At 43.6% G+C, this 26,919-nt stretch overlaps 2 protein-coding genes across 2 annotated transcripts; both read right to left on the bottom strand.

The window, feature by feature from the left end:
- Positions 1–10,422: 10,422 nt before the first annotated feature.
- On the bottom strand, positions 10,423–11,081 carry LOC116775522 (uncharacterized). The gene is made up of 2 exons (XM_061525495.1): positions 10,756–11,081; positions 10,423–10,696 (listed from the first exon to the last, which is right to left on the bottom strand). The coding sequence occupies exons 1-2, from the start codon at positions 11,079–11,081 to the stop codon at positions 10,423–10,425; spliced, it is 600 nt and encodes a 199-aa protein (XP_061381479.1).
- Positions 11,082–17,626: 6,545 nt separating this feature from the next.
- On the bottom strand, positions 17,627–18,109 carry LOC133319809 (uncharacterized). The gene has a single exon (XM_061525494.1). It carries the CDS (start codon positions 18,107–18,109, stop codon positions 17,627–17,629), a length of 483 nt encoding a protein of 160 aa, XP_061381478.1.
- Between the last annotated feature and the right edge of the window lie 8,810 nt (positions 18,110–26,919).

Below are 26,919 nucleotides of genomic sequence, written 5' to 3'. Positions count from 1 at the left end.
CAAATAGTCGCTGCATCAGGGAAAATAATTTTCAAATCAATGGACAGCTTATATTCTCCTCAAGTGTGAGCGTTAGTGAGTGTACTGTCATTGGCTTAATGAGCATATCAGCTTAACGTGAATTGAACTATCATCACTCACTGGTTTAATCTTATGACATGGGCAGATTTTTCAAGAAAAGATATCCTTTGGAGCGTGTTTGCATATACCAAGTTATTAAAACTCACCTTAATGCTCTGGCACATATCATATTCTGAATATGTAACTTCAGCAGTAAGCTTGACAGATCGAAAAACCTGATAGTCGGATATACTAGCCAGTTTCATCGGATATATTGGTGACATCTATATTACTGAGGCTTTTGTCTCCGTGTTAATAGGTATGGCTAAAATAATGTTATCTGATATCTCTTATGATTGTGATCGTGTTAAATCTTGAATTATTTTATCAAATTCTATTAAAATCAGTCTTAGGCAGGTGCTTCATCATTAATAGATATGAAACGGATGTCTGGAAATTACTGGTATCAGGCCACCTGGCGGCTTTAATACTAGCTATCTGATAGGCATCCCACCAAATCTAATAAAGATAACTGGTAAAAAAATATATTTTTAAGTAATTATCCACCTTAATACATTAGTACAGGAATCAGTTAAAAAAATTAGTGTTAGTTTTTAATTTTTAATCTCAATAGTAAATGAAGGCAAAATAAAGAAAATTGATTAATGAATATTCAAATTGCACCATCCATATTATAAATTAGTAATGCACCAAGTATTTGGTTACTACTGGCCCGATACCGGAAGGTAATGTACTATCCTTCTGGATACCGGATAGTAAATGTGGTAGATCTTATAAATGGAATTTAAAAAAAACACAGTCACAATCAAAGCTTTTTATCATTTTAAACAACTGTAACATTATAATATATCAATTACAGTGTAAACTCTTATCAACACTTAAAGGAACTGAGCATTTTTTATTGTTATACAAAGTTATTGTTATATGGAGTGAACAAAAAACAACCAAATTAACGAGAATTTTATATGTACGAGTCAAGAGGGCGGATGTGCTAGATAACTAAGGGGAGTCGGAGCAATGGCCCCTCCTCTCTAAACCCCAGCAACAATAACAGCAAACCTGATTATAGTCATAGAGATTAAACACAAAAAAAAAAACAATGTATGTCTCAGATAATAAATGTTTATAAATTATTGTTTACACAAATAGTCTGACAGCTTTGTCTGAAGTTTTTTGCTATGCCAGTACTTGTTTGGTATTATTTTATGTATTCTATTCATGTCAAGATATGTGGTGGGATTGTCTTGATTAAACAACAAAAAAAATTCTACCAACTTAGCGGCTTCTGGGGCTTGTTGAATTGGTGGTGATTCAGCTTTGACCACTTGACCATCTTCTTCATCTTGATTATCGGGCGTTTCCTGACTTTGACTCTAAATCAACAATTTGTTGATCTGTAAGTGTACCAGTTGTGGCTACAACCTCATCTATATTTTTGTACTATTGTAGATCTTCGTTAAAATTGTTTGGTATGTTGAACTGGCATATCCATTCACTCAGTGGTAGATTGTCTTCACTGTCAAATGGGTTCGTATCTTGGCTACTACATATTCCAGCATGTCGAGAAGAATGTTGGATAGTGGCTGCTGTTTTCTCTTGCCAGGCTTTTGATAAGATGTTCACTACTTGTAGCATGTTGATCGAGACCTTGCCATTAGTTTTGATCATATCCAGCAACATTTTGCGTCTATAGTGACCCTTTAGGCTTTTAATTACACTCGGATCCATTGGTTTTAAAATACTTGTTGTATTAGCTGGGAAAAATAATAACTCTATGTTTCGAAGATTAGATATTGGGTCAGCAGGACAATTGTCTGCTAGAAGCAAGATTTTCCGTGATTTTAATTCAGCATCCCATTTTCTCACTGCCTCTCAAAAAATCTGCGATGTCATCCAAGCTGACTTGTTTGCTTTGTACGCAATTGGCAACTGTTTTACGTTCTTAAAAATTATTTTTCCGATTTACCTATAACTAGGAGCTTTTATTTTTCTGTGCCTCTCATACAATGTTAGCAATAATTTAATTTGATTAACGATTAAAAATTAGAGGAAAAGTGGTAATGTGATCCCCCACTTTGTTTTTGAGGGTTTTTGAGGGTTTCTAATATAAAGGAATTAAAAATATGAAATGAAAAATATTGGGTTCAGTATTTATTGGTGCATTCACATCTCACTATACAATAAAATAAACTCGCTAAACAAAATTCAAATTATCATTTATTCTTAAGTAATGAAATTTTTCATCTCGAGATCAACTATGGTTATGTGGCCCCCTGGGGGTGACCTTAAATTTATTGGCACCTAACGACAGAAGTCACAAATATAATAGTCCCCTTCTGAACCTGTACAGGCGATATGATCCCATAATTCGCAACTCTGACACTGTGTCCATTTCTCTCCAGGTCTGTTATTGGCATAAATGGTTTCGCAAAACATACAGAAACCCTATTCAGATTTATGTTATCAAAATTGACGTTTGTTTCATCACTGTTGGAACTACTGCTGGGTGTCACATCTCTCTTGCGCCGTGAAATGATTCGTTTAATTGGTTTATATGGCGATGATGTGATAACGTTTGTTCGAATAGTCTTTCTCCCACGATTAGAAGTGCGAGTCTATGCCCTAGGGATTGGTTGAATTACTTCTGGGAGAATTAAACTATTTTGCGACTCTTGTACTTCAGAGCTCACTCCTGGCGTTTATTTATTTATTTATTTGTAAGTAAGTGAAACAAACAGCATATTTTATATTACATAAAACTTATAAACCTTAAATAACACACATGCCAATACAGTTTCCACAAATAATTAATTTGCAAGTGAACATATATATAAAAGAGTTCTCTGGTATACTACATCAACAAGGCCTGTTTCTTGGTTATCAGGAATATGAGAAGAACTATGAGATTCTTCCGTTAAAAATCGACCTCAATCAAAACTTGCGGATTAAATGGATAAATGCCTGTTGCACGGAAACCATTTACTGCAATTTCTCCTGTCGTGCTCTTGAGATATGCTCGTCCAAAAAGTTCAGCAATGTCGTAAGGTTTTAGCATTCTTTCAGAGTGCAAAAGAAACTTGCAGATCTCCTCACCGTAGTGACTCTTCAAGGCGCCCATGAAAGTCTTGTTCAAAGGTCGGAGCTTATGAGTTGTGTGAGGGGGGTGACTGATGATCGTAACATGGTTTACACGAGCAAGCTCTATTATTTCAATGTTGCGCGTGTGACTGTAATGACCGTCATATATAAGTGATATGGGAGACTCGACACTAGGGTTAGTTTTATCAATAAAGTGTCTGAACCATTCAGTGAACAAATTGGCCTGAATCCACAACCAGATGGATGAACGCTGCCAATCGCTCCAGGAGGTGCACCTTTTCTTAACCTACAGCTTTTTACGGCAGTCAATGCACAGCTTGTTCGAGCACTCGAGGCAGATTGGTCTCTTACATTCTAAACACATGTACTGGGTCCTGCGTTTCTTTTTAGGATCACAAGTTGGGCAAGTTTTTCGTACTGTGAGTACTTCTTCTCCACGGTTGGTACTAGATAGCACTGCTGGTTGACTGGATACGTCGAAGTGAAATTTTGATGTCACGCTGGAGAGTAACATTTGGCTCGCGGCATATGGAGCATATTAGGTCTTGTAAGCTGTTTAGCTAGTCTCTTCATGAAATTAAATCTGCTATCTTTGTATGACTTCTGGTGATAAGCTTACGAGGTAGCTTTTCCAGGCAGAAATGACTAGGATTCTATTAAATGTAGTGATATGGCTATGGCTAATGGCCACCTGCGAGTACGCCAACTAGTAGTATAATTGGCGCACCTTTGGTCAAGTAAATCAACACTTATTTTGGTCTGATTATAAAAAAGAATTATTTCTGGTTTCTTCGTGGTTTGATTAGTTATTACTGCTTTATTAGGTTACGGCACATATGAAGATTTTGTGATATCCTTAGTAAACCCAAAAATAGTTGTCAGTGTTGCGGTGACGGGTAGGCAAGAATTCTGGAGGAATTTCTCTTTGATTTATTCTCATGGTACCCACCATAGTCAATTTCAACAAATTTGCAACTGCAATTTGTTTCTGTTTCAACAAATTTGCAACCTCTATAGATGTGTACCAGTTGTCAACTGTTACGTTTCGTTTGGATCCTTCAATTGGCAAAACAAGGCGCATTCCAGCTTGAGTAGGTTTTTTCGAACGCTGCAGATCATTTGGTAAATTTATTCCGTCAGTCTTTACCTAAATATATATATCATTGAGTAAATATCTCTAGCTCCTCTAGTAGGCTCTCAGGTTCAGATACATTGGTTACTTTGAATCCAGCTTTTTTGAAGCAATTGTGGTTTTCCTAACAGAAAACCAAGCTTTTCTTGCAAATCTCATGGCCTGGAGGATGTTGATTTCTGGTCTTTTATTCTCTTCTATAGATTTAACCCTACAATGCATGATTTTTATTAATTATGTAAAAAAATATATATGTCATTGTATATGGTATCGATATAAAATAAATAATAAAAAAAAGCAATAAAACTGCATTGATATCGTAGATATTTGAGATCTAAGATTTTCGCGAGTATTCATTTAAATGAAACTAGTATTATTCGGATTTACTACGCGGATTTTATTATTTAAAAACTACATAATCCCGACGTTTCGGTTACTTTGCAGCAACCGTGATCACGGGCAGACGAGGTGTGAATATCTGTCAGTTGGGCCTTGTTATTTATCATCTACCGCCATCGATTTCTTAATTTTCTGGCGTACCGCTCTGGATGCCGGCAGAATGCGCTCACGGTGTCTTGAGGTCCTGCGGTGTGGTTACGGACATGGGATTTTATATTTTTAAGAACGGGGTCCCAGGTGTTTGATAGATTCCAGCCATCTTCTCTATTGAAATTGGGATGTTTTTTAATTTCAATAGCCTCGCGAATTAATCTCGGTATATACTTGTCATCCCGAGCGCGGATTTGAGGTTTATCAAACCGAATGTAGTGGCCTGGTTTGTCCATTGTGTGTTCACACACTGCTGACTTCGACGCGCGCTGTTTTTGATGTCTGAGATGTGTTCCTTAACCCTTGTACCGATGCTCCTCTTTGTCTGTCCAATGTATGACAAGCCACAGTTACAGTCGAGTTTGTATACACCCGCTTGTTGCAAAGGTATGTTACTCTTGATTGGTCTCAAGAATTGTCTCACTTTCTTATGTGGTTTGTAAATAGTTTTAATGGAAACCTTCTTCAAAATGTTGCCTATTCTGTCAGTAACCACCTTCACATATGGTAGTATAGCAGGTTGTCGTTCAACTGTGGGTGGCTTCAGGTGGTTCTTGCGATGCTGGCGAGGCACGGGCAGGTTGTTGACGGTGAGAGCATGTTTTACATGCTGCAGCTCGGCCTCTAGATGGTCAGCATCACAAAGGTGTTGGGCTCTCTGTAACAAAGATTTGCCAACGGTAGCTAACTGGATAGGGTGGTGGTGTGAGTAACCATTGAGGTGCCTATCCGTATGTGTGGGTTTTCAATAAATGTATGTCCCAAAGTATTGTCAGGATTCCTAACGACAAGTATACCAAAGAAAGCTAAAGAATTGTTTGCCTCCAATTCTATAGTAAACTGAATCTTGCTATTGATAGAATTAAGATGGTTCAGAAAAGCAGATGTTTTATTTTTATTTAATATTGTGAAGGTGTCATCTACATACCATTTATATATTAAAGGTCTTATAGGAGGAGAGCAAAGGGCTTGCACCTCGAAGTCCTCCATGAATATGTCAGCGACAACGGGGGAAACCGGCGAACCCATTGCAACTCCGTCTACTTGTATGTAGAATTCATCCTTCCACATGAGGTAGCCAGATGTTAGGCAATGCTTTAATAGCCCTGCATATTCTATAGGCATATTTTTATCCTTTAACTTACCTCTTACAATCTCAAGAACAGGTATGCTAGTGAATAATGACTGTACATCGAAACTGACCATACTGTCATTGTCACTCAATTTTAGGTGTTTTATATCTTTGACAAACTGATAGGAATCCTTAACAAATGACTTTGTGTGGCCCCGGAGTGGTGATAATATCTTTGAAAGAAATTTAGCCAGTTTATAAGTTGGTGAGTCAATCTGGCTTACAATTGGGCGTAATGGAACATCTTGTTTATGGATTTTAGGTAACCCATACAATTTTGAAGGTTTTGCACACGATGGTACGAGTGGTTTGATATCTAGATTGAGTTTTGAACTGTATTTATTTATTAAAAATGTTGTTCCTGTTAAAACTTTAGTTGTCGGGTCTTTGTTAACTTTTTTTATAAATAGAATTATCCGAAAGTATTTCGATTATTTTATTATCATAATCACTCGTATCCATTATTACGGTCGCGTTTCCTTTATCTGCACGGAGGACAGTCAGGTCTTCATTGTTGCGAAGGTTTGAGTGCAACTGATTCTTGACGAGAGATAGTTTGTTGAGGCAGTCTTATCTTTTCAAAATGGTTCACGGTCATAGTCTCTCTTACCAAAGGTATACCTACCTCATATTCCCAGTACATTCGTATATTAGGTAGTGGAGCTATGCTCATGAGCAAACATATACCTAAAAACTTTTTTAATTCGTATGTATTGACATAGAACGGTTTAGATGGATCTTTTTGGATGCTGAATTTATGCATTTCTTCAACTATGTGATTTAGTAGGTTATCATCAAAAAAAAATAAAAAGAATATTGCAAGGGGGTACCTAAATTTGTGATCGGTGGCTCTAAATTTATATTTCCAGAAAATGGGAGACAGTTAGCCTGTATAGACTTCTTTTACCAAATGAAGTTACTCTTCTTTTTTCATCAGTTCTAACATTGTAAGAAATTCGATTTCTTCTAACTAGCATAGTGAAGGAACTGCGGAGCGATGAAGTACTTTGCTTTGTTTATGTTTATTCCTTAAATTTGAAATATGCTCACAAATCCTTATCTCTGATTGAATGGAACCTGATTTAATTTGTTTGATTAGGATGCATGTATAGTACGTGTACAGCTGTGATATATTCGATATTTTTGTTTCATTATAAAGCTGTATCGTTGGAGTAAAATATTGATATTTATATAGACTTTTGATAATTTTATTTTGTATTCTTTGTTAAAGTATTTAAATTTGAACTGTATTAGATAGTCTAAATGAGATTTTACTAAAGAGTTATATAAAATGTTTCCGATTCTTTTTGGTACACCAGTCCAGATTATATTGATTGAATATTGATTGCAACTTTGTTCTTGTATGGTTAATGCTCAAAAGTATTTTGACAACTCAATTTTATTTCGTATCACAAAAAATGATAAAAAAATTGTTTCCAACTAAAGATTATATTTGATATTAACTATTAGTTTTTGTTGCATATCCATTAGCCCTCAAGACCTTCACAACGCGCCGGCATCGAGTCAACTAGTTTCTGCAAACGATCAATGGGTATTCTCTCCATTCGTTCCTTAGTGCTTCATGTAAAGCACCTTTATTTGAATAGTTTCGACGTCTTACGCGGCGATCCAGTTCTTCCCAAAGATGCGCTATCGGGTTTAAATTGGCACTTTGATTTGGCCAGTCGAGTATTTTGATTTAAGCGGGTTTCATGAAGTCTTTGACATATTTCGATTTGTGCTTTGGGTCATTGTCTTGTTGAAAATACCACCCAGGTGCCATATTTGCTTTCGCATAGGGTAGCATTTGTTGCTTCAATATTTCTGCGTACATAAACGATCCATAGTACCTTCTCTCCTAACTAAAAGTCCGACTCCGTGGTGAGAAAAGCATCCCCAAACCATAATATTGCCACCTCCATGCTTTACTTTCCAGTGCAGTATCCCCGCACCACCCTCATAGCCATGACGCGCTGCACTCTGTGCAGCGCAGCCACGTTCGGCCTCGTGAGGGCACCGGCCCACACTGGAGCTCCGTACAGCGCCATCGCACGCAATACGCCGGTGTACAGGCGCCGACATGTCGCGCTCGGACCACCGAGATTCGGCAGAAGTCTTCCGAGTGCGTTCGCCGTCCCGAGTAATTTCGGGACTAACCTGCGAAAATGCTCTCGGAAGTTCCACCTTCCGTCCAGAGTCAGCCCCAGATACTTCATCCGGGGACTGAGCTCGACGCGGACGCCGCAGATGTTGATGCTGGCGTCCGTCGGAGGTCCTGCTCGAGGGCCGTGGAACAGGAGGGCCTCTGTCTTCTCCAGGCCCACCCTCAGCCCGAGCATCTGGATGCGCCGTACGATCAAGGCGGCTCCCGCCTCGGCACGCGCCTTCGCCTCTGCCAGGTCATCGCCTCGGGCTAACACGAGCGTGTCGTCCGCGTAGCAGACGACGCTCAGCCCGGTCGGGAGGGCGCCGCGGAGCACGAAATCGTACCCCAAGTTCCACAGGAGAGGCCCGAGGACCGACCCCTGCGGAACACCGCAGCGCACCTCGTGACGATGCAACCTACCGTCGCCCCCCACGAACGAGATCTCCCGTCCGCGGCGGTAGGACCCGATGGTCCGCCGAATGTAATCCGGCAGACCATGGTACCTGAGGGCCTCTTCAATGACGCCAAAGGGTAGCGAGTTGAACGCGTTGGTGATGTCGAGGGACACCGCCAACGCAACTCCGTCCCTAGACACGGAATCATCTGCGAGACTCCTCAGTTTCAGGATGGCGTCTATGGTAGACCTTCCACCCCGAAAACCATACTGGGACTGAGCCAGATCGGGCCCCGTGCTGCTGATATGTCGGACGACACGAGTCGCGAGGATCCGCTCGAAGAGCTTCCCCGCGTCGTCTAGCAACACTATCGGACGGTACGCAGACGGCGAGTCTGCAGGTTGTCCTCCCTTCTGGAGTAGAACGAGTCTCCCCTCTTTCCAAGAGGATGGAAAGCGACCCGTTCTTAGACACTCATTGAGGATCTCCAAGTACCACTCGGCCAACTCGCCCAGGGCCAGGGCCAGGACGCGTCTGGGGACGCCGTCCGGTCCGGGGGCGGTTTGTTTGGCCTTCAGCGGCGACAGAGACCTCTCAAGCTCCTCCAGAGAGACGGCCGGAATGACCTCCGACCGGGCCGGCTCGCGCGAAGTGTCCGCTGGCATCGTGTGTGCGGCCTCCATGGGGAACAAGGCGCACACGACGCTTCGCAGAAACTCCGGCTCTAGACTCTCCGTGACCGGGGCCGTCTGGGCTCGGATCTTGTTCCGAGCACCGAGATACGGACGCCCCCACGGATCTCCGTCAAGACGCGCGAGTAACTCCTCACGGGCTGACTCTTTGGACCTGCAAATAGCGTGCCTAAGCTCGCTCTTCGCTTCCTTGTAGGCGTCGCGAAGCCGACTTTCATCGGCCTCGTTGCGAGGATGCTGCCTCCGTTGTCGGGTGTACCGGCGTCTCGCCACCACGCAGACTGAGCGTAGCTGCGCGATCTCCGGCGTCCACCAGTACACCTGGCGTCTGGGAGGGCGTTGCGTGACGCGGGGCACCGACGCATCGCAGATCCGCCATAGGGACCGGCGGAACTTGCGCGCCTCCACATCCACCTCAACGGGCTGATCGACTCGCATGGTCCAGGCTTGGACGATCGACGCCTCCACCGCCATGTCTCTGTCGAGCTTGGTCAGAGACCACCGCGGGAACGCAGACGTGCTCCCGGCGGCACGACGGCGAAACGAAGAGCCCCCTTGTGGAGCCAACTCGAACCTGATAAAGGAGTGGTCCGACAGCGTCTCCTCCTCAACCAGGACTCGCTAGTTACGAACTCGCGTTGCGACCGCGGGAGTAGCGAACGATAAGTCCACTATGGACTCACCCTGCGGTCGTACGCACGTAACGGCATTGCCCCGGTTGAGAAGTGACAGGCCGAACGCTGTGGCCCACTCCTCTACCACCTCTCCGTGAGAGTCCGTAACGCGCGACTGCCACGCCGTACTGTGGGCATTGAAGTCGCCGAGAACAATGACTTGCCTCGGCGACGCACGTCTCACTTCCGCCCCGACCTCGTCGAGAAGTTTTTCAACCTCTGCGACGGGCTTCCTCGGGGCGAGATAGACGCCCACCAGTACGAGATCGCCCCACCGAGCAGCGACATACCCTTCCCCCCTACCGACAACGGCAAGAGGAGAGGAGCGCACACCCGAAGAGACGACCACCGCCACGGACCGATCCGTATCCGTCACCCAATTCGAACGATCGGGGACGAAGTACGGCTCGCAGAGCACTGCCGCCTCGATGGACCACTCCGCCATGGCCTGCAGGCAAAGATCCTGCGGACCAGGGGAGTGGTTCAGGTTCGCCTGAAGGAAATTGATGGACGTGTAGGCCATTACTCGTCCATTATAACCACCTCAGGCACGGCAGATTTTTTGGGAGGGACGGAGGATTTTTCGGGCCCCTTGCCCTTGTGACTCTTAGGTGGGTGGCATTGCTTGCCCCCCACCATATGGTTGGCGGCTACTCCCGCCTCCGCACACAGTGGAGACCGCGGATCCGACGTACACGTCGCGGCCAAATGCCCCTCACCGCCGCAGCGGAAGCACAAACGGCTGCGGTCTGTGGTTGACGGGCACCTTAGGCCGGCGTGTCCAACTTCCAGACACCTAAAGCAGCGCATTGGGCGCGGCTCCAACGGCTGCACACGTGCCGAGCTCCAACCGACCAAAAGGCGGCCGGCTTCGGCAAGGCACTTCGCACCCATGCAGCTCCCATACTGAATACACCGCGGAAGCGGATCGGGCCCACTCGCACTTGCTCTGCTGAGCACTTGCCCTGGCATGCGACGGCGGCAAGGACGTCCTCTTTAGTAACGGAGTCGTCCAGCCCGGAGACTCGCAACTCTGCGCACTTCACGGGCCGGGCGACTTTGACCTCGGGGACCAGCTCCCGGAGTTTCAGTGCTAGGAGGTCAGCCTTGGCCTCACCTGCACCCTCCGGGAGCTCAAACATCCGGGCCCCGGTTACCGTCCGTTTGCAGACGAGACCCATCGGCAAACCCAGCTCTGCCAGGTTGAGTCCCGCCCGCGCCGCCTTTAGGACGTCCTCATAGGTCCTCGTAGAGTCCCTTGGCAACGTCACAACTACAGCGGGTGTTTTCTGTTCGTTTAGTGCCCGCTTTCGTTTCCTCCCCCGTCTCTTCCGATTTTGCTGCCCCGTTTGAGGCTGCGCAGCTTTGGGCCTGGGTGCGGTCCGTCCGTTGCTGTCCCCCTCTGGGAACGGCAACCGGACCAGCACCAGCACTCGGGACCTTCTTCTTTTTGACTACCTCCGTCCATTTTTCAGACATGGACGGAGGCGGCGGAGGCAAGAAGCGCGGGGCAGCTGCCACCGTCTTCTGCGGAGCCTTCTTAGCGGCTCCTCCCTTCTTCTTCTCAGTTTGCCGGTCTGCGCGGCGCTCGGGCTCTGCCACAGCTTCCGACGCTGCTAATGGAGCCTTGTCGGAGGCTAAGGGCGGCCGCAGACGTTTCTCCGGCAAAAGCCTGTCCTGTATGGTCTGGAGCTTCGCGTCCATCATACTCCCTAAGTCGAGCATCATTTTGGCGCGAAGCTCCTCCAGCAGCTGTTCTCTCTGCTCTCGAGGGGGGGGAGCCATGGCCAGCTGGTCCATATCGGCCCTTAAACGGGCTTGCCCCTCCCTCAGCGCCTCAAGTTCTCTCTGGAGACGGGAGTTCTTCTCCTGCTCCTCCTTTAGGCGAGTACGCAGGATCTGAACCTCCTCGTTTGCGCCTCTCTCCAGAAGGACGTTCTTGGCGCTCCGCAACAGCTCAGCTGACGTCTTCAGGGCTCGAATACAGCCGCCCTTTAAGTTCCCGGATTTCCGGGCGACTTCTAGGATGGCTTCGAGCGCCTGATCCATCTCTTTATTGAGGGATGGGATTATTTATGGAATCGAGGGAAGGTATTGCTACCTCAACCCTTTTTGCCCGCCTCATCACCTCCTCCTCCGATTCCAGAAGGAGCGCCTCCCGCTTCTGGCGGTTCAGCGCCTCCTTGGCTTTGGCGAGCCCGACGTACATCCCCGTAGTTGGGGGTCGTCCTCTGCCACGCTTGGCCGAAGTGGTGGCCGCCACTTTCGGGCTTTGGCCCGACGAGCTGCCTCCCGACGAAAGCCTCAACGGCCGCTTACGGGCCGGAGCGGGGATATCAAGCTCGGAACACGTCTCCATGGATTCCGGATCCGTGTCCGAGCCTCCCTGGCCGCTCGTCGAGCGAGCGCTGCGTGCCACACTCCTCACGCTCGTCTCGTTCCTGGGTACGGAGGACTCTCGCACACTGGACCGCGTCGTCCTCGACGTACCCACTACGTCTCGCTCCAATCTAACGACAAGCACCTTATCGCATGCATCAGTTCCTTTATTCAAGCCATGGTCGTTCGTGCCCACTGCACCTCGTCTCGGAAGGTCCTTAGAGGAAGGACCCCCGTGGCGTTTGTTGCCCCCCCCAGAATACGCGGGGCAGACCGGCGAGCCGGTGAGGGATTCCCCAGCCTCATCAAGGCTGGGACCCTCCTGGGGTAGTTTTTTCTTACAAGACGCCATTCATAGTTGTGGCCCTTTAAGGTAGGGCCAAACCTAGTGCCCTCGGGACGAGCCACCCGCTCGCCATCCATCCCAAGGACGGGCACCACACTCCGGGGATTAGGGGCCGTAAAAGCCTGCCCATCCACATACATACGTCACGCATTAGAATATATATAAAAGAAAGATAGTGAAGAAAAGACGGTGAAAGATAGAATAAATAAAATAAACAAAACAAAACAAGAGTAAACTATATAAAGAAGGAAAGACAGGGAAAGACCGGTGTTCAGCCGTCTGAGTACCTCACCCCGTGTAAAGGGCGGGGCGGCGCACCCAGACGTTGCCCAGGGGCACCAACGTGGAGGAACCGGTATCGCCCCCACGTTGAGACACCCTGTATTATCACAAATCAATATATTTATAAAACTTTGTCTTAAAACCTTTGGTTTACAAATAATTTAGGTAATATTTTAGTTGACTTTTTTTCTACATAGTATTTAAAAATGTTAAAAAAAAATAAATAAGAAAATGGAACCAACAAGTCTATATATTTTCTACATCAACAGAATATGCTTTATCGAAACAGTCTTGACATAGGTTTGTACAGTGTTCATTACACAGTAACTTTGACATCTGGAACACCCTTTTTTCTCGTATTTTCTTTGAAGGTACGAAGCGAGCAATTTGATTCCTCAAAGGAATATTTAAAGTTTCTATAGAAGACCTTGTGGTCATATATTGCTTGACAAATACCATGGCAACATCTTTCAAATACTCGGCCTAGCATCAAGTGTTGAGTATTAGCTTTGTATATAATTTGACTGTTTATACGAGGGGTGATCAATAAGTAATGATAATCAATATGAAACAGAACTATTAGATAAAAAAAAGTATTTTATTTTTCAACATAGTCTCCTAACAAGTTAATACATTTAGTGTATCTTTTTTCTAAGCCCATGATTCCCTTAGAAAAAAATTCTTTGTCTTGACCCTCCAAAAATGCCTCTACTGCGGCCATCACTTCACTATTGTCCTCAAATTTGTTGCCCCGAAGATGTTCTTTGAGCCGAGGAAAGAGGTAGAAGTCACTGGGAGCTAGATCTGGCGAATAGGGAGGGTGTTCGAGCAGTTCGAACCCCATTTCTTCAATGGCAGCCATCGCAACTGCGGCTTTGTGAGCCGGGGCGTTGTCTTGGTGAAACAGCACTCTAGCGCGCAGTTTACCGCGTCTTTTTGACTTAATAGCCTCTCGCAATCTTCTTATTTGGTCTGCGTAGTAAGAGCCTGTTATAGTGGCCCCCTTTTCCAAATATTCCACCATAATAATTCCTTCTGCATCCCAGAAAACAGACGCCATAACCTTTCCCGCTGAACTTGACACTTTGAATTTCTTCGGCGTTGGTGAGGAATCTCGTTTCCAAGTCATTGATTGTTGTTTGGTTTCGGGATCAAAGTGGTGGATCCAGGTCTCGTCCATGGTCACAAAACGCGACAAAAAATTTTCCTTATCGGCCTGGAACTTTTGAAGATTCACCCTCGAAATGTCGACTCGTTTCTTTTTTTGCTCGTCGGTTAACATTCTCGGCACCCAACGCGCAGAGACCTTTTTCATATGCATTTCGTTGACAATGATTTTTTGAACGCTGCCATAGGAGATCCCTGTGACCTCAGCTACATGCCTTACGGTCACCCTTCAATCGGCCAACACGATATCTTCCACTTTTTTTACGTTTTCTCCAGTAAGGGACGTGGAAGGGCGTCCTTCGCGATGTTCATCTTCAGTGGAGGTTCTGCCCAGCTTAAATTCCTTTGTCCAGCGTGCGACTGTGAAATATGGAGGAGCAGACTCCCCCAATGTTTCCTCTAAGTCGCTGTGTATGTCTTTGGTGGACATTTTTTTCAGGCAGAGGTACTTGATGACAGCTCTTATTTCATTTTTCTCCATTTTGATGTTTTCTCTTCGACAGTTCGTATTCAAATGAATGTATCTTCCGGTAATGGTGTCCTATTTATACAATTTTTTGAAGCTGAACTAGTGGATAAATAAGCAAGCAGAAAAAAAGTTATTTGGGGTTTTATGCGTTCTAGAAATACTCGATTATCATTACTTATTGATCACCCCTCGTATACCAATTAACATGATTCGCTAAACCCTTTTGTGCAACAAACACACACGGATCCTGCTGCAACCCTTCAAAGTTACAGTCCATTAATTTTCTCACTAATTCTTTATGCCACTGCAATCCAGACTGACGCAAACCATACATAGACTTTTTCAACAAACATACACTATTAACACATCCATTCAAAGCATCATTCCAACTTTTAGCTGTCTTCAGTATATTCTTCTCTGTTACTGTTCTTTTCTGTGACCCAACTTTCTCATTTGCGAGTACTCTATCTAATACATAGCTTAGTTGGTCAGGCACCTCCAGGTAAACCTCTTCTTCAAGTGTACCATTCAGGTAAGCTGTTACAACATACATCTGGTGGATCTCTAGACCTAGCTCTGCTGACAAAGCAGCAATGAGTCTTATTGATGAAGTCCTTACTACAGGCGACGATGTTTCATGTAAATCCTCCCCTGAACGTTGAGAACATCCTTTTGCGACGAGACGTACTTTCTTGCCTGTACTTTTAGTACTAAGAACAAGTCGACTTCCAACTTCTTCTTTAACTTTTCTCTGTTTCGGTCGTGGTACAATTTCCCACGTTTTATTTTTTAGTTGCGCTAGGATCTCATCTTCTAGGGCAATTTGCCATGCTTTTAAGTCATCACTATCTTCTATTTCATTCCATATCATCGGTTCTATCGTTGCTATTCCTGCACTTAGTTGTTCATCTCTATCTTCAGATTCATTCTCACTATCGCTATTTTCTTGAGATAAATTATACATCTTTCGTGGTCTGCCCGCCATACCAGTACGAATTAGACGAGGCCCTTCTTTTCCTCTTTTAGGGGGGTCTATCAATTCTTTCCAAGAAACAGTTGCGATTATTTTTCTATCAAAATGTCTTCCATTTCTATCAAAATCTGATTCGTCTACTCTGTCAAGTGACCTTCTAGTTCTAACTCCATCTCTCTTTACTCTTAGTATTTTTCGGTATTCGCTCTTCGTACTATTACCCGAAACAGGCTCATTCAATTCTATATCTATTTGTTCACTACCTATATTTTCTTCTTCATCAAGTATTTCTTTGTATTCATGTCTAAAAAACACTTCATTCAAGAACTTCACATCACGGGTAATAACAATTTTTCTTGTTGTAAGGTCATGTATTCTATAGGCTTTGGGTTGACTATCATAACCAAATAAAATTTCTGACTGTGAACTTGATTCAAATTTTCCTCTCTGCTTTCCCTTGTCCTTATAATATACTTTAGAACCGAATATATTCATAAATATTACAGTAGGTTTCTTTCCTTTCCATATTGTAAATGGTATGTCGCCGTTTAAAGCAGTAGTTGGACACCGATTCCCAACCTAATTAGCAGTGTTAATCGCTTCTGCCCAAAACGCTGGAGGGCTTCCTGCTTGACGCATCATGCATCGTGCCATTTCAACCAATGTTCGGTTTTTCCTTTCAGCAATCCCATTTTGTTGGGGCGTATAAGGCGCTGTCAGTCTCCTTCTAATACCTTCTCGCCTCAAAAAGTCATCGAACTCGTTGTTCACGTATTCACGGCCGTTATCAGACTGAAGATTCTTTATCTTCTTTCCCGTTAATTTCTCTGCATAGGCCTTAAATGTTTTAAAAACATTGAAGACATCACTTTTACTGGCTACAAAGTAGACTTCACACCATCTAGATCTGTCATCGATGAATGTGACACAATATTTTTTACCTCCGTAAGACTGAGTCTTCATTGGGCCACAAACGTCGCTATGCACGATTTCTAATAATTCGGTTGTACGCTGTCCGCTCGACTTTGGAAAAGGTACACATGCCAGTTTTTCACTTGCACATATCACATTCAGACAATTTTTCATTATCATTAAATGTTAAGCCATATACTAGACCACTCTTCATCATAGCCTTCAAGTCACGCTCATTGAGATGTCCAAGACGTTGATGCCAAATGTCAATAGATTTTATCATATTTTCAACTTTACTCGCAGTATTTTGACTCATACGCACATGGTATAAATTCCCACCACGATCTGCACGCAAATGAATCTTCCCATTTTCGTCACGTACAGTTGCACCGTTTTTCTTGGAATGAACCTCGAACCCGCGATCTGTCACTTTCGCTACTGATAATATATTGGTTCGTAAATCCGATACATAGAATACTTTTTGTAAATTAATTTGTCGTTCTTCACTGCCCGTATCTACTGAAATGCTTACTTTACCCGTGCCGGTAATTTTTAGTTCTCTCACTACGAGGGGTGATCAATAAGTAATGATAATCAATATGAAACAGAACTATTAGATAAAAAAAGTATTTTATTTTTCAACATAGTCTCCTAACAAGTTAATACATTTAGTGTATCTTTTTTCTAAGCCCATGATTCCCTTAGAAAAAAATTCTTTGTCTTGACCCTCCAAAAATGCCTTTACTGCGGCCATCACTTCCCTATTGTCCTCAAATTTGTTGCCCCGGAGATGTTTTTTGAGCCGAGGAAAGAGGTAGAAGTCACTGGGAGCTAGATCTGGCGAATAGGGAGGGTGTTCGAGCAGTTCGAACCCCATTTCTTCAATGGCAGCCATCGACACTGCGGCTTTGTGAGCCGGGGCGTTGTCTTGGTGAAACAGCACTCTAGCGCGCAATTTACCGCGTCTTTTTGACTTAATAGCCTCTCGCAATCTTCTTTTTTGGTCTGCGTAGTAAGAGCCTGTTATAGTGGCCCCCTTTTCAAAATATTCCACCATAATAATTCCTTCTGCATCCCAGAAAACAGACGCCATAACCTTTCCCGCTGAATTTGACACTTTGAATTTCTTCGGCGTTGGTGAGGAAGCTCGTTTCCAAGTCATTGATTGTTGTTTGGTTTCGGGATCAAAGTGGTGGATCTAGGTCTCGTCCATGGTCACAAAACGCGACAAAAAATTTTCCTTATCGGCCTGGAACTTTTGAAGATTCACCCTCGAAATGTCGACTCGTTTCTTTTTTTGCTCGTCGGTTAACATTCTCGGCACCCAACGCGCAGAGACCTTTTTCATATGCATTTCGTTGACAATGATTTTTTGAACGCTGCCATAGGAGATCCCTGTGACCTCAGCTACATGCCTTACGGTCACCCTTCGATCGGCCAACACGATATCTTCCACTTTTTTTACGTTTTCTCCAGTAAGGGACGTGGAAGGGCGTCCTTCGCGATGTTCATCTTCAGTGGAGGTTCTGCCCAGCTTAAATTCCTTTGCCCAGCGTGCGACTGTGGAATATGGAGGAGCAGACTCCCCCAATGTTTCCTCTAAGTCGCTGTGTATGTCTTTGGTAGACATTTTTTTCAGGCAGAGGTACTTGATGACAGCTCTTATTTCATTTTTCTCCATTTTGATGTTTTCTCTTCGACAGTTCGTATTCAAATGAATGTATCTTCCGGTAATGGTGTCCTATTTATACAATTTTTTGAAGCTGAACTAGTGGATAAATAAGCAAGCAGAAAAAAAATAATTTGGGGTTTTGTGCGTTCTAGAAATACTCGATTATCATTACTTATTGATCACCCCTCGTATTAGCCAAATTCAGTTCAGAGTTTAAATGCGTAAAATCCTCGATCATTTGCTTCTCATTGCACATATGACCCGTGCAATCGCTATCAATGCACCAAATAGGATTTATTTGCTCACTAAGTAATACATCTTCTGTAGTACTCAATAACATCGTTGTCTTTCGCTCATTATCGCCATCGCGTTCTAATTGCTGTGCACTCTTCTTATACTTGCGCGTATTCTTGACCTTGCAATCTCTCGCTATATGTCCACGCCGACCACACCGATAGCATTCAACATAAGCTTTACGGCCATGGTTATCATAATTCTTCTTCAGATTGGCGTTTTTATTGATACGCTTTACAAACATAGCACCCTGGTCAACCGTTTGGGATTTACGACCTTCGAAGTCTTCAATAATTTTCACCTTTAACGATTCAGTTGAGGGTAAATCGTCGCGTGATTCTATCGCCGTCCGGAACATAGCAATCGAATCTGGCGAACTTTAAAACAATAAAATGGCTAGCAGTTCGTCTATAACTATCAAACCAATTTCTCTCAGCTTCTTAACAGCATCGAAAAAATCTGCGATGTGCTTCTTTAGGTCATCTTCTTCTCGCATTCGCGTCAATACCAGTTTCTTCAATAATGAGGCTTTTCTCGCCGGCCCGCTTGACTGGTACATGGATTTCAGTTGATCCCAAATGGCTCTGGAACTTTCTAAGCCATCTAATGCAGCTAACTCGCTTGAACTGACCGCTAATAAAATGTCTGACTCAGCTTTGCCGTCCATTTTTATCCATTCTGCATACTTGGGGTCACTCGGTGACGGTTTTAAGATCGCACCTGATACATACTCCCATAGATCATTCTTTTTGAGAATAGCTCGCATATGTATCTTCCATGTGTCATAATTATCACCCGTAAGTTGATCGATTTTAATAGATGCAGCCATAATTAAAATCTTCTTCAACTTAATAAGAACATACACACCGCAACAAAAAATAATATCTTCGTAAATAGTTCGGCACAGTAATTAGCACAAAGGAAACATAACCCTTAAGTCGTTATCTTCACTTGCATAGACACGGCAACGGCGCGTTTATAACTTTGTTTACGACAAAATACATTAGCGTCCAATCACTTCAAATCTAGTCTTTTATGCACTAAATCGATTGTTTTTCACTCACTGGGCCCATAACCTGTAGGATGATGTATAATGAGGCGATATTTATGCGAATATTATTATATTTTAATAAGACAAAGATATTACAACGATATTCAGGCGAACGCATGTTGACAACTAAACGAATTAATCGTTTCACATATCATCTGCCAGGTGGCACTACTCACGTAACTTCGCACTATCTCAACATAACCTATTTAAACAGACTGACGTTTATTTTATATTTTAATGTTTAGGAGGTAAACATATATACATTCCATTTAACAGATGACGCTACAATGTACATAATAACTTTGTCAGTTACAGTATAGGCAATCGATCTGATACCAAGCTTCCTGCCGTTTAAGGGCCGAGCCACACTATAAAGCCGTTCACAGTTCGTTCTCGGTCCGTTTTGGGTCTGGTAAAGTCGTATCATGTTCACATTATACAATCTGCCTCGATCCGCGATTGAGTCTTGAATTGTCAATAATCCAAGTCGGATGTATTGTATGTGGCTTGTAGATAATAATTAATAACCTTAGAAAATTATTATAATATTTGCAGTGAAAAAATGTCATTAAACTTTTCGATTGAATAATTAGCAATTATAGATATTCTTCTTGATGAAGAAGATAATATTATCAAGAAAAGAAGAATTATAAAGCAATGACAAGAATGTGGGTGCATCCAAGTTTATTACAACGAAAAATAGAAGGAGAATATTACACTCTCTATCCCCATTTAATTGAACATGAAGAAAAATGTTTACAGTACTGTCGATTGGATTGGACTACGTTTGCAATGATTTTGAAGAAAATCACAGTAAAAATAGAAAAAAAAAACTCAAAATTTCGAGACGCGATTTCTCAATGAGCATAACTTATTGTATGTTTGAGGTAAGTCACTGCCATTAATTGAAACTTTGTTTAATGGTTGCATTTTATTACTAGTGTGTGGATGTAGTGTTACAAAAATAACGCCATTATCTTTTGCTAAGCGAATTGCTGGAGTAGAAATATGGCCTTCATGATTATCCATAGCACCAATAACAGACGGCTCCTTAGCCGGCCTTACAAATTTTATAAAATGTTTGATGAACATTACAAATGTGTTTTTATTTGACCATCCTGAAAGATTGGCCGCGTCCAGTGTGCCATCAGATGGTCCATTGATCATAAAATTTTTAACCCTTTCCACCCGGGGAAGTGATTTTTAGTGAATTTCCGATTTTTAACTTCATGATCATAATCAGGTAGGTTAAAGGAAACGCTCAGATTATTTTTAGATTTTTATTATACCTAGAAGTACTATTTCAAAGACCTAGACTTAAAAGTACCGTCAGGAACTTTGTTATTACAATTTTTTTTTTTTTTTTAACTAAATATATTGACTACGGGTAAATAAATTTTTATACACATTGGGTAAATAAAACAAACACGGTAATAGTAAAATAATAAAGACACATGAACATAAAAATGTTGATTAAAATAAGGAGACACGACTAAAACTAAGCGATGAGCTGATGAGGAGCCCGAGGGGCTGGAGGACTTTTGCGATTTGATACAGCGATCCTCCAGCTCCCAAGTGCAAAGGGTGATAATGAGGGTGATAGATGGATGAAACTTATGCTAACTTAATATCTAGGAGTCTGAGCCGACAGAGATTAATAAAAAAAGAAGTAAAAGTATAAGAAGACAATTAATGATTATAGCTACGGGTGAGGTAAAATGTAAACAAAATTCCTTATGGCTAATAAATACAGGTGAAATTGAATAAAAACAAAAGAGAAGGGAAAGTTAAAATAATTCGATAAATTTTAGTACTAGTTATAAGATAACATAACATAACATTTAAAACATAACATAAAATTTAAAATGATATATAAGTTTGTTAAAGGTATATATGTATAGCAAAAGGAAACAAAGAAAGATTATTTACAGTAATTGGTTATGGCTGCTGGTGCACGTCCAGTGACAGCCGAAGTGTAAAGATTTGTATTTACATGTGAATAATTAGTTTTATACATAATTTACAGTTGAGATGGAGCAAGAAAGAAACAGAAAAGAATTTACATAGACGTTAGGTGTTGTTAAAGGCTTTGAGGTGGTTGATAATATATTCGGAAAATTTAATAAAAGATATGGTTGCTTCTTTGTCCTCCAGAAGGGAGGCCATGTTGAACGGAGAGTCCCCGGCGTGGCTGCAGATAATCTGGTGGTCGGATCTCGGGGCGATGAACCGCGGGCAGTCCTCGAACACGTGACCCATTGACTGCACCGTGGTGCCATCGCACGGACAGACAGCATCCTCCGTGACCTTAACCCGGTGTAAATATTGTTTTGTGTAGGCGTGATGTGTTTAATTGTAGGGAGGTGTTGTTTAGTGTGTTGTCCTTGTGGCTCGCTCTCGTATCGAGACTGCCAGACTGAGGCGTGGAGTGATCGTGTATAGTCTTTATAAAGGTGATAGGAAATTGTGTGTAGTCCGGGGCTTTGTGAAGCTTAGCCGCCCGCTTGGCAGCGGTGTCTGCAGCCTCATTCCCCACTATGCCCACGTGGGCCTTGACCCACGCGAACTCGATGGACCCGGACGTGTGGTGTACTGTCGAGTGTATTTTCGCAACCAAGGCGTGTGTATTACTGCGGTTCTGGATGGCGAGAATGGCAGCGCTGCTATCTGAATAAATAACCGTGCGTGTATGTTGGTTGGAAGAGGCCCATTCGCAAGCTTTGAGGATGGCTAGAAGTTCAGCCTGGAACACAGTACAACTGTTGTGGAGCTTGAACTTCTTACTGACAGGATTGCGTCCTTGATCATAACTGACGAAGGCCGCCCCGACCGTACCATCCTCAAGTTTGCACCCATCGGTGAAGGTGTGGGTGGTGTTAGGGTGAGCTCTTGACTGGAATTCCTGGACCTCATTTTGGGTCCAGAACATGTGTGAGTCGTATGTATGTCTGTGGGCTGGATGAAGGAGAAGATGTGGAGGAGTTAGAGACTCCAGTGTGATGTGAGCCGGAAGTAGTGGGGACGAGCCGGTTCGCCTCTTTGACCTTGAGATCTAGGGGGGTGAACAGGGCGAGTGCGAGAGCAGCAGAGGTGGACACTGTCCTGAATCCTCTGATGGCCTTTAGGGCGAAGGCTCTCTGCATAGACAGGAGTTTCTTCCTCACGCACTTCTTATCGGTCACGTGTCCCCACACTCCGGCTGCGTATGTTATGATAGGCTGGATCACCTGCAAGTATATAATGCGTATGTTTTCTGGGTGGGCACCCCATGTATGTCTGCAGAAGAAGGGGAGTCTGTTGAAAATTTTCGTGGCTTTGTAGACGATGTGGTTGATGTGTTCGCGAAAGTTAAGTTTATCATCCAGAATCACACCAAGGAACTTGATGCTCTTCTGGAAGTGGATTGTGTGCGAGTCCATGGTGATGAGTATTTGTTTGGCTTTGGCGCTGAATGCTAAAGCCTGTGTCTTGGCGGGGCTAAAAGAGAGCTTGACTCCTTTGCCCCAGCCGGTGATTGTGTGAAGTGCAGAGTTAATGTCCTGCAAATCAGACGCGGTTTTCACTGATGCAACCAGCAAAACATTATCCGCGAAGGCCTGGAGTTGACAGCCCGGAGGCAGCTCGATTTCCAGGAGCTCAACGAGCATAATATTCCATACGTGAGGGCCACAAGTCGAACCCTGGATGCAGCCCTTGGACATGGTCTTAGACACCCTGGAGCCGGAATGGTCAAGCATGACTGTGCAGTTTTGTGTGTAACTGTGAATGAGTCCGTAGATGTTTAGTGGACAGCCGATATGCCTGAGTCTGTGGAAAAGGGCAGGCCACCAAGCGTTATCAAGGGCGGCCTTTATGTCTAGAGAGACGGCGACTGTGAGTAGTTTGTCAGTCTTAGATCGTTTAATCGAGTCAATGGCTGCGTAGATAGCAGCCGTCGTGCTAGTCTGTGGCCGGAATCCGAATTGCTTCTTGCTCAATTTACCGGCCTTATCCGCGGCGTCAGTCACCCGGCCGATAAAGAGCTTTTCGAGAAGCTTTCCGAACACCGGCAGCAAACCAATCGGTCTGTAGCCGTTCAAGTCGGTATGGTCAGTCTTGTTTGGTTTTGGGATGATCTTAACGTATGCCCTCTTCCACTGTCGGGGAAAGTGTTGGAGTGACAGACATCTGTTCATGATGTCTGTCATGAGTTTGGGAAAGAGTCGGAAGAACTGTAAACAGATGTCGGAGGTCAGTCCGTCGAGTCCGGGTGCTCTTTTCGGGTGCATTCCCTTGAGTGCCTCCAGAATCTCCCCCTCAGTAAAAGGGGTGTCATCCGGAGTCTCAGGAAGTTCCCTCATGTGAGCCCGTAAGTCATATCTTACGTCCGTGTCTGTTGAGTCGTCAGGGTAGAAATGGTCAAGTAGGGCTTTGGCGGTTTCGGCTGTATCTGTGGTGTAGCGGTCGCCGACCTTAAGCGTGACAGGTGGGCGTCGTGGAGCCGATTCCATGAGAAGTCTGTTGGTCAGAGACCAGACATTCTCCTTCGTTTGGAGTTCACAGAATTCCTTGAAGTGGGCGGTCGTCTCCGCTTTAAGTGCGACGGCGTATCGCTCTCTGAGGGTGTGTAGCTGTCGGGCCAGGGCATCCACCGGTTGGTGGGATTTCTTGGCCGCGTGTAATTTGTGATGGGTGTGTATGACCTCCTGCTTGTGAGCCTCTAAGGCCTCTGTCCACCAAGGAGGTTTGCATTTCGCTCCGGCCGATCTGACGGGCATGGAGTCCCTGCGGGCGGTGTGTATACATTCGGTGATGGTGTCGATAAGAGACTCAAGTTGTCCAGTGTCCAGTGCTTGGATGTCTAATTCCGATGTGTCACTGCTCGTGAATTGTGTGAGAATTGACTCCTTGAAGAGGCGCCAATTCGCTTTGTTATTCTTGTAAAGGAAGGTGGTTGTGTTGAGATGTTGAGAAGTCTGTGATTTGTTTTGAAAATGCGAGTGTGTATATGTGTAGTCGATTGCGTTGTGTTGAGATGAGGGACAAGCGTCCAGGTTCACCTTCCAGTCTGATACTTGTCCGTAGATTAGTGACGAGACAAGTGTGATGTCGATTATGGAAGAGCGCGCGTGACCGTGGGTGATAGTTTCGAATGTGGGTGTATTGCCCACATTGCACACCTGAAGATCGTGAATGAGAGAGAGGTCGATGATATCCCTCCCTCTTGCGTTCATGCGTTCGCTCCCCTAGATTGGGTGCCAACCATTGAAGTCGCCACCGATGATGCAGCGGGTGTTGGTGTTGTTGCTGAGAAGGTGTTCTAGCGAGTGTAGTGTATCCGCCTCATCGGCACTGGGCTCGATGTAGACGGAGGCGATGAGTATCTATTGGTGTCTGTGTAGTGCCCGAACCACACATAGGTTAGGGGTAGAGAATTGGGAGAGCCCGAGGAATGCGGTCTTGGTTTTGGCCAATATGCACGCCTTGACCCTCCCATCAGATCCGCTAGGGAACTGAAAGATCTCCAGCCCTCTAACGGCCCCGACCTCGATGCCCTTTCCCGTGTACGGCTCAGACACCAAGGCCACGTTGTGTACGCTATTGATGAAATATGTGATGAACTCTTTAAGAGAGTGTTTGGATCTGTCTAGGTTGCACTGCAAGATTTTAATTTGATGTAGATTTATAATCGACTGAATTCAGGGTTCTGGATTTGACTGTGCGTAAGATGGGGCATGTCTGTGACGTAGCCTTGTGTGTGGTGGGGTGATTATTATTGAATCTGACATTGTGTTGGGTACAGTTGAAACACTTGGGAGGGTGCGGAGTATCCTTAGTTGGACATTGGTCTAGTGTATGGTTGTCTGATGCACAGTGAGAGCATCGTGTGACTTCAGTCCGGCAGTGTTTTTTGACGTGCCCGAAGCTGAGGCACTTCTGACATTGTAGGAATGGGGAAAAGTCTTCCGCATGGACCTTCTGGAAGTCCAGGCAGACTCTCCCCATTTTTACTATGGATCTCCAGATAGCTGGATTAGCCACAAGGACGGCGTTGTACAGGTGAGTGCTTCTGTTGCTGCCTCTTTTGAAGCGGAAAGTGATGTCGGTGTCGTTGAATGCGTGGAGTTCCGGGTTTTGTCGCAGGTATTACAATATTAGAAACTTTGATAGAAACTTTAAAAATAATGAAATCGAATATTGACTTCGTAATAATTAGAAAGATAGGTTTTTAATTACAAATTAACTTTGTGATATTCAGCAAAGCAATTTTTCTTTTCGTTTACACATAAAAACACGTTGCAATGAGAACATTTACTGTGAGGTTTCGACTGAATCTTTTTCAAACTACAAACCTCACACCTTTCCCTATTTTCTACAAACGTAGGCCAATGGCTGCCTCTATTACCCAAGCGAACGTTTTTTATAGTGGAGTAGTCAGATTTGCGTCTTTTGGAAGGGAAGGTTAGGTCTTTTGCAGTATTATCAGTAGAAGTCTTTCTTTTCTGACTAGCGTCTTTGTCACCAAGCCTTGAGTAACAGAGCGTCGAAAATCCTTAACGGTAGTCTGTTTCATTATAAGTCCATGTACGACGAATGAATTTACAAACGCAAAGAGCATATTCCGGCCAGGCCTTTTCTATTCCTTCGGATAGTTCCACATGCGTAGGTGTTTTCAGTTTTCAGTTTCTCAAGCAAAGCAACAGCCGAGAAAATTTTATCAAAGTAAACTACCTTCCCTTTACCCCGATCTTGTTCTGTCAACTCAAAAACTACTTCTCCCGAAGCCATAGCTTTCACAGAATTAAATATCACAGAAGCCTTTTTCCCATTTAATCCACTCTGATTCTACGGCAAATTTCATTCACATACAACTGTGCCAGGTTACACTTGAATATTCTGAAAACTTTAAAATTTAATTTTTTTTTCTGTCTCCCTCAATATGGAAACGTTCACATTCTTTGTTGAAATCCTTAAACCATTGGTAAGCGTTTTTTTTAACCAGTGAATTTTCCAAGCGCAAAGTCTTTTGCAATTTTTCCTAAATTTTGCTTTTCAGATTTTCCTTGTTTTTCTTCAAGTAATGACTTTATCAATTTTTCCAATATTTTATTAGAACCTTCATTTAATGATTTTGGATCATTTACGTTTTCATTAATCTCTTCAAGGTAAAAATCCTTAAACTGTATATTTTGTTCTTCACCTGGATATACCTTTGATATCTCATCAGTTAAAGTTATCCATATTCTCCTTGTTTGATGTCTTTTATTCAATATTTATCTTGACATAGTTAGATGTATTTGTAATAAGTTGGTATAAGTTTTAAGTGAAACTAGTATTTTTCGGATGAACTACGCGTGATTTATTACATTACGTAAAATACTAGTTTCATTTAAATGAATACTCGCGAAAATCTTAGATCTCATTATATAAGGTTGCAGGTTGATATTCAGCCGGTATACCAAAAATTTTGCCATCAGGTGTTCCTATTGAAGTT

This window comes from Danaus plexippus, chromosome 30 (assembly GCF_018135715.1).
Source record: "Danaus plexippus chromosome 30, MEX_DaPlex, whole genome shotgun sequence".
Lineage (NCBI taxonomy): Eukaryota > Metazoa > Arthropoda > Insecta > Lepidoptera > Nymphalidae > Danaus > Danaus plexippus.
The sequence above is the reverse complement of the archived record's forward strand: the minus strand, read 5'-3'. Positions and strand labels throughout refer to the sequence as shown.

Excerpts from the sequence above, each read along its gene's own strand:
- LOC133319809 (XM_061525494.1), bottom strand. The coding sequence starts at position 18,109 with ATGGAGAAAAATGAAATAAGAGCTGTCATCAAGTACCTCTGCCTGAAA.
- LOC116775522 (XM_061525495.1), bottom strand. The coding sequence starts at position 11,081 with ATGGGTCTCGTCTGCAAACGGACGGTAACCGGGGCCCGGATGTTTGAG. Across the intron at positions 10,697-10,755 it reads CCGAAGCCGGCCGCCTTTTG|GTGTCTGGAAGTTGGACACG; the intron begins GTCGGTTGGAGC and ends GCGCTGCTTTAG.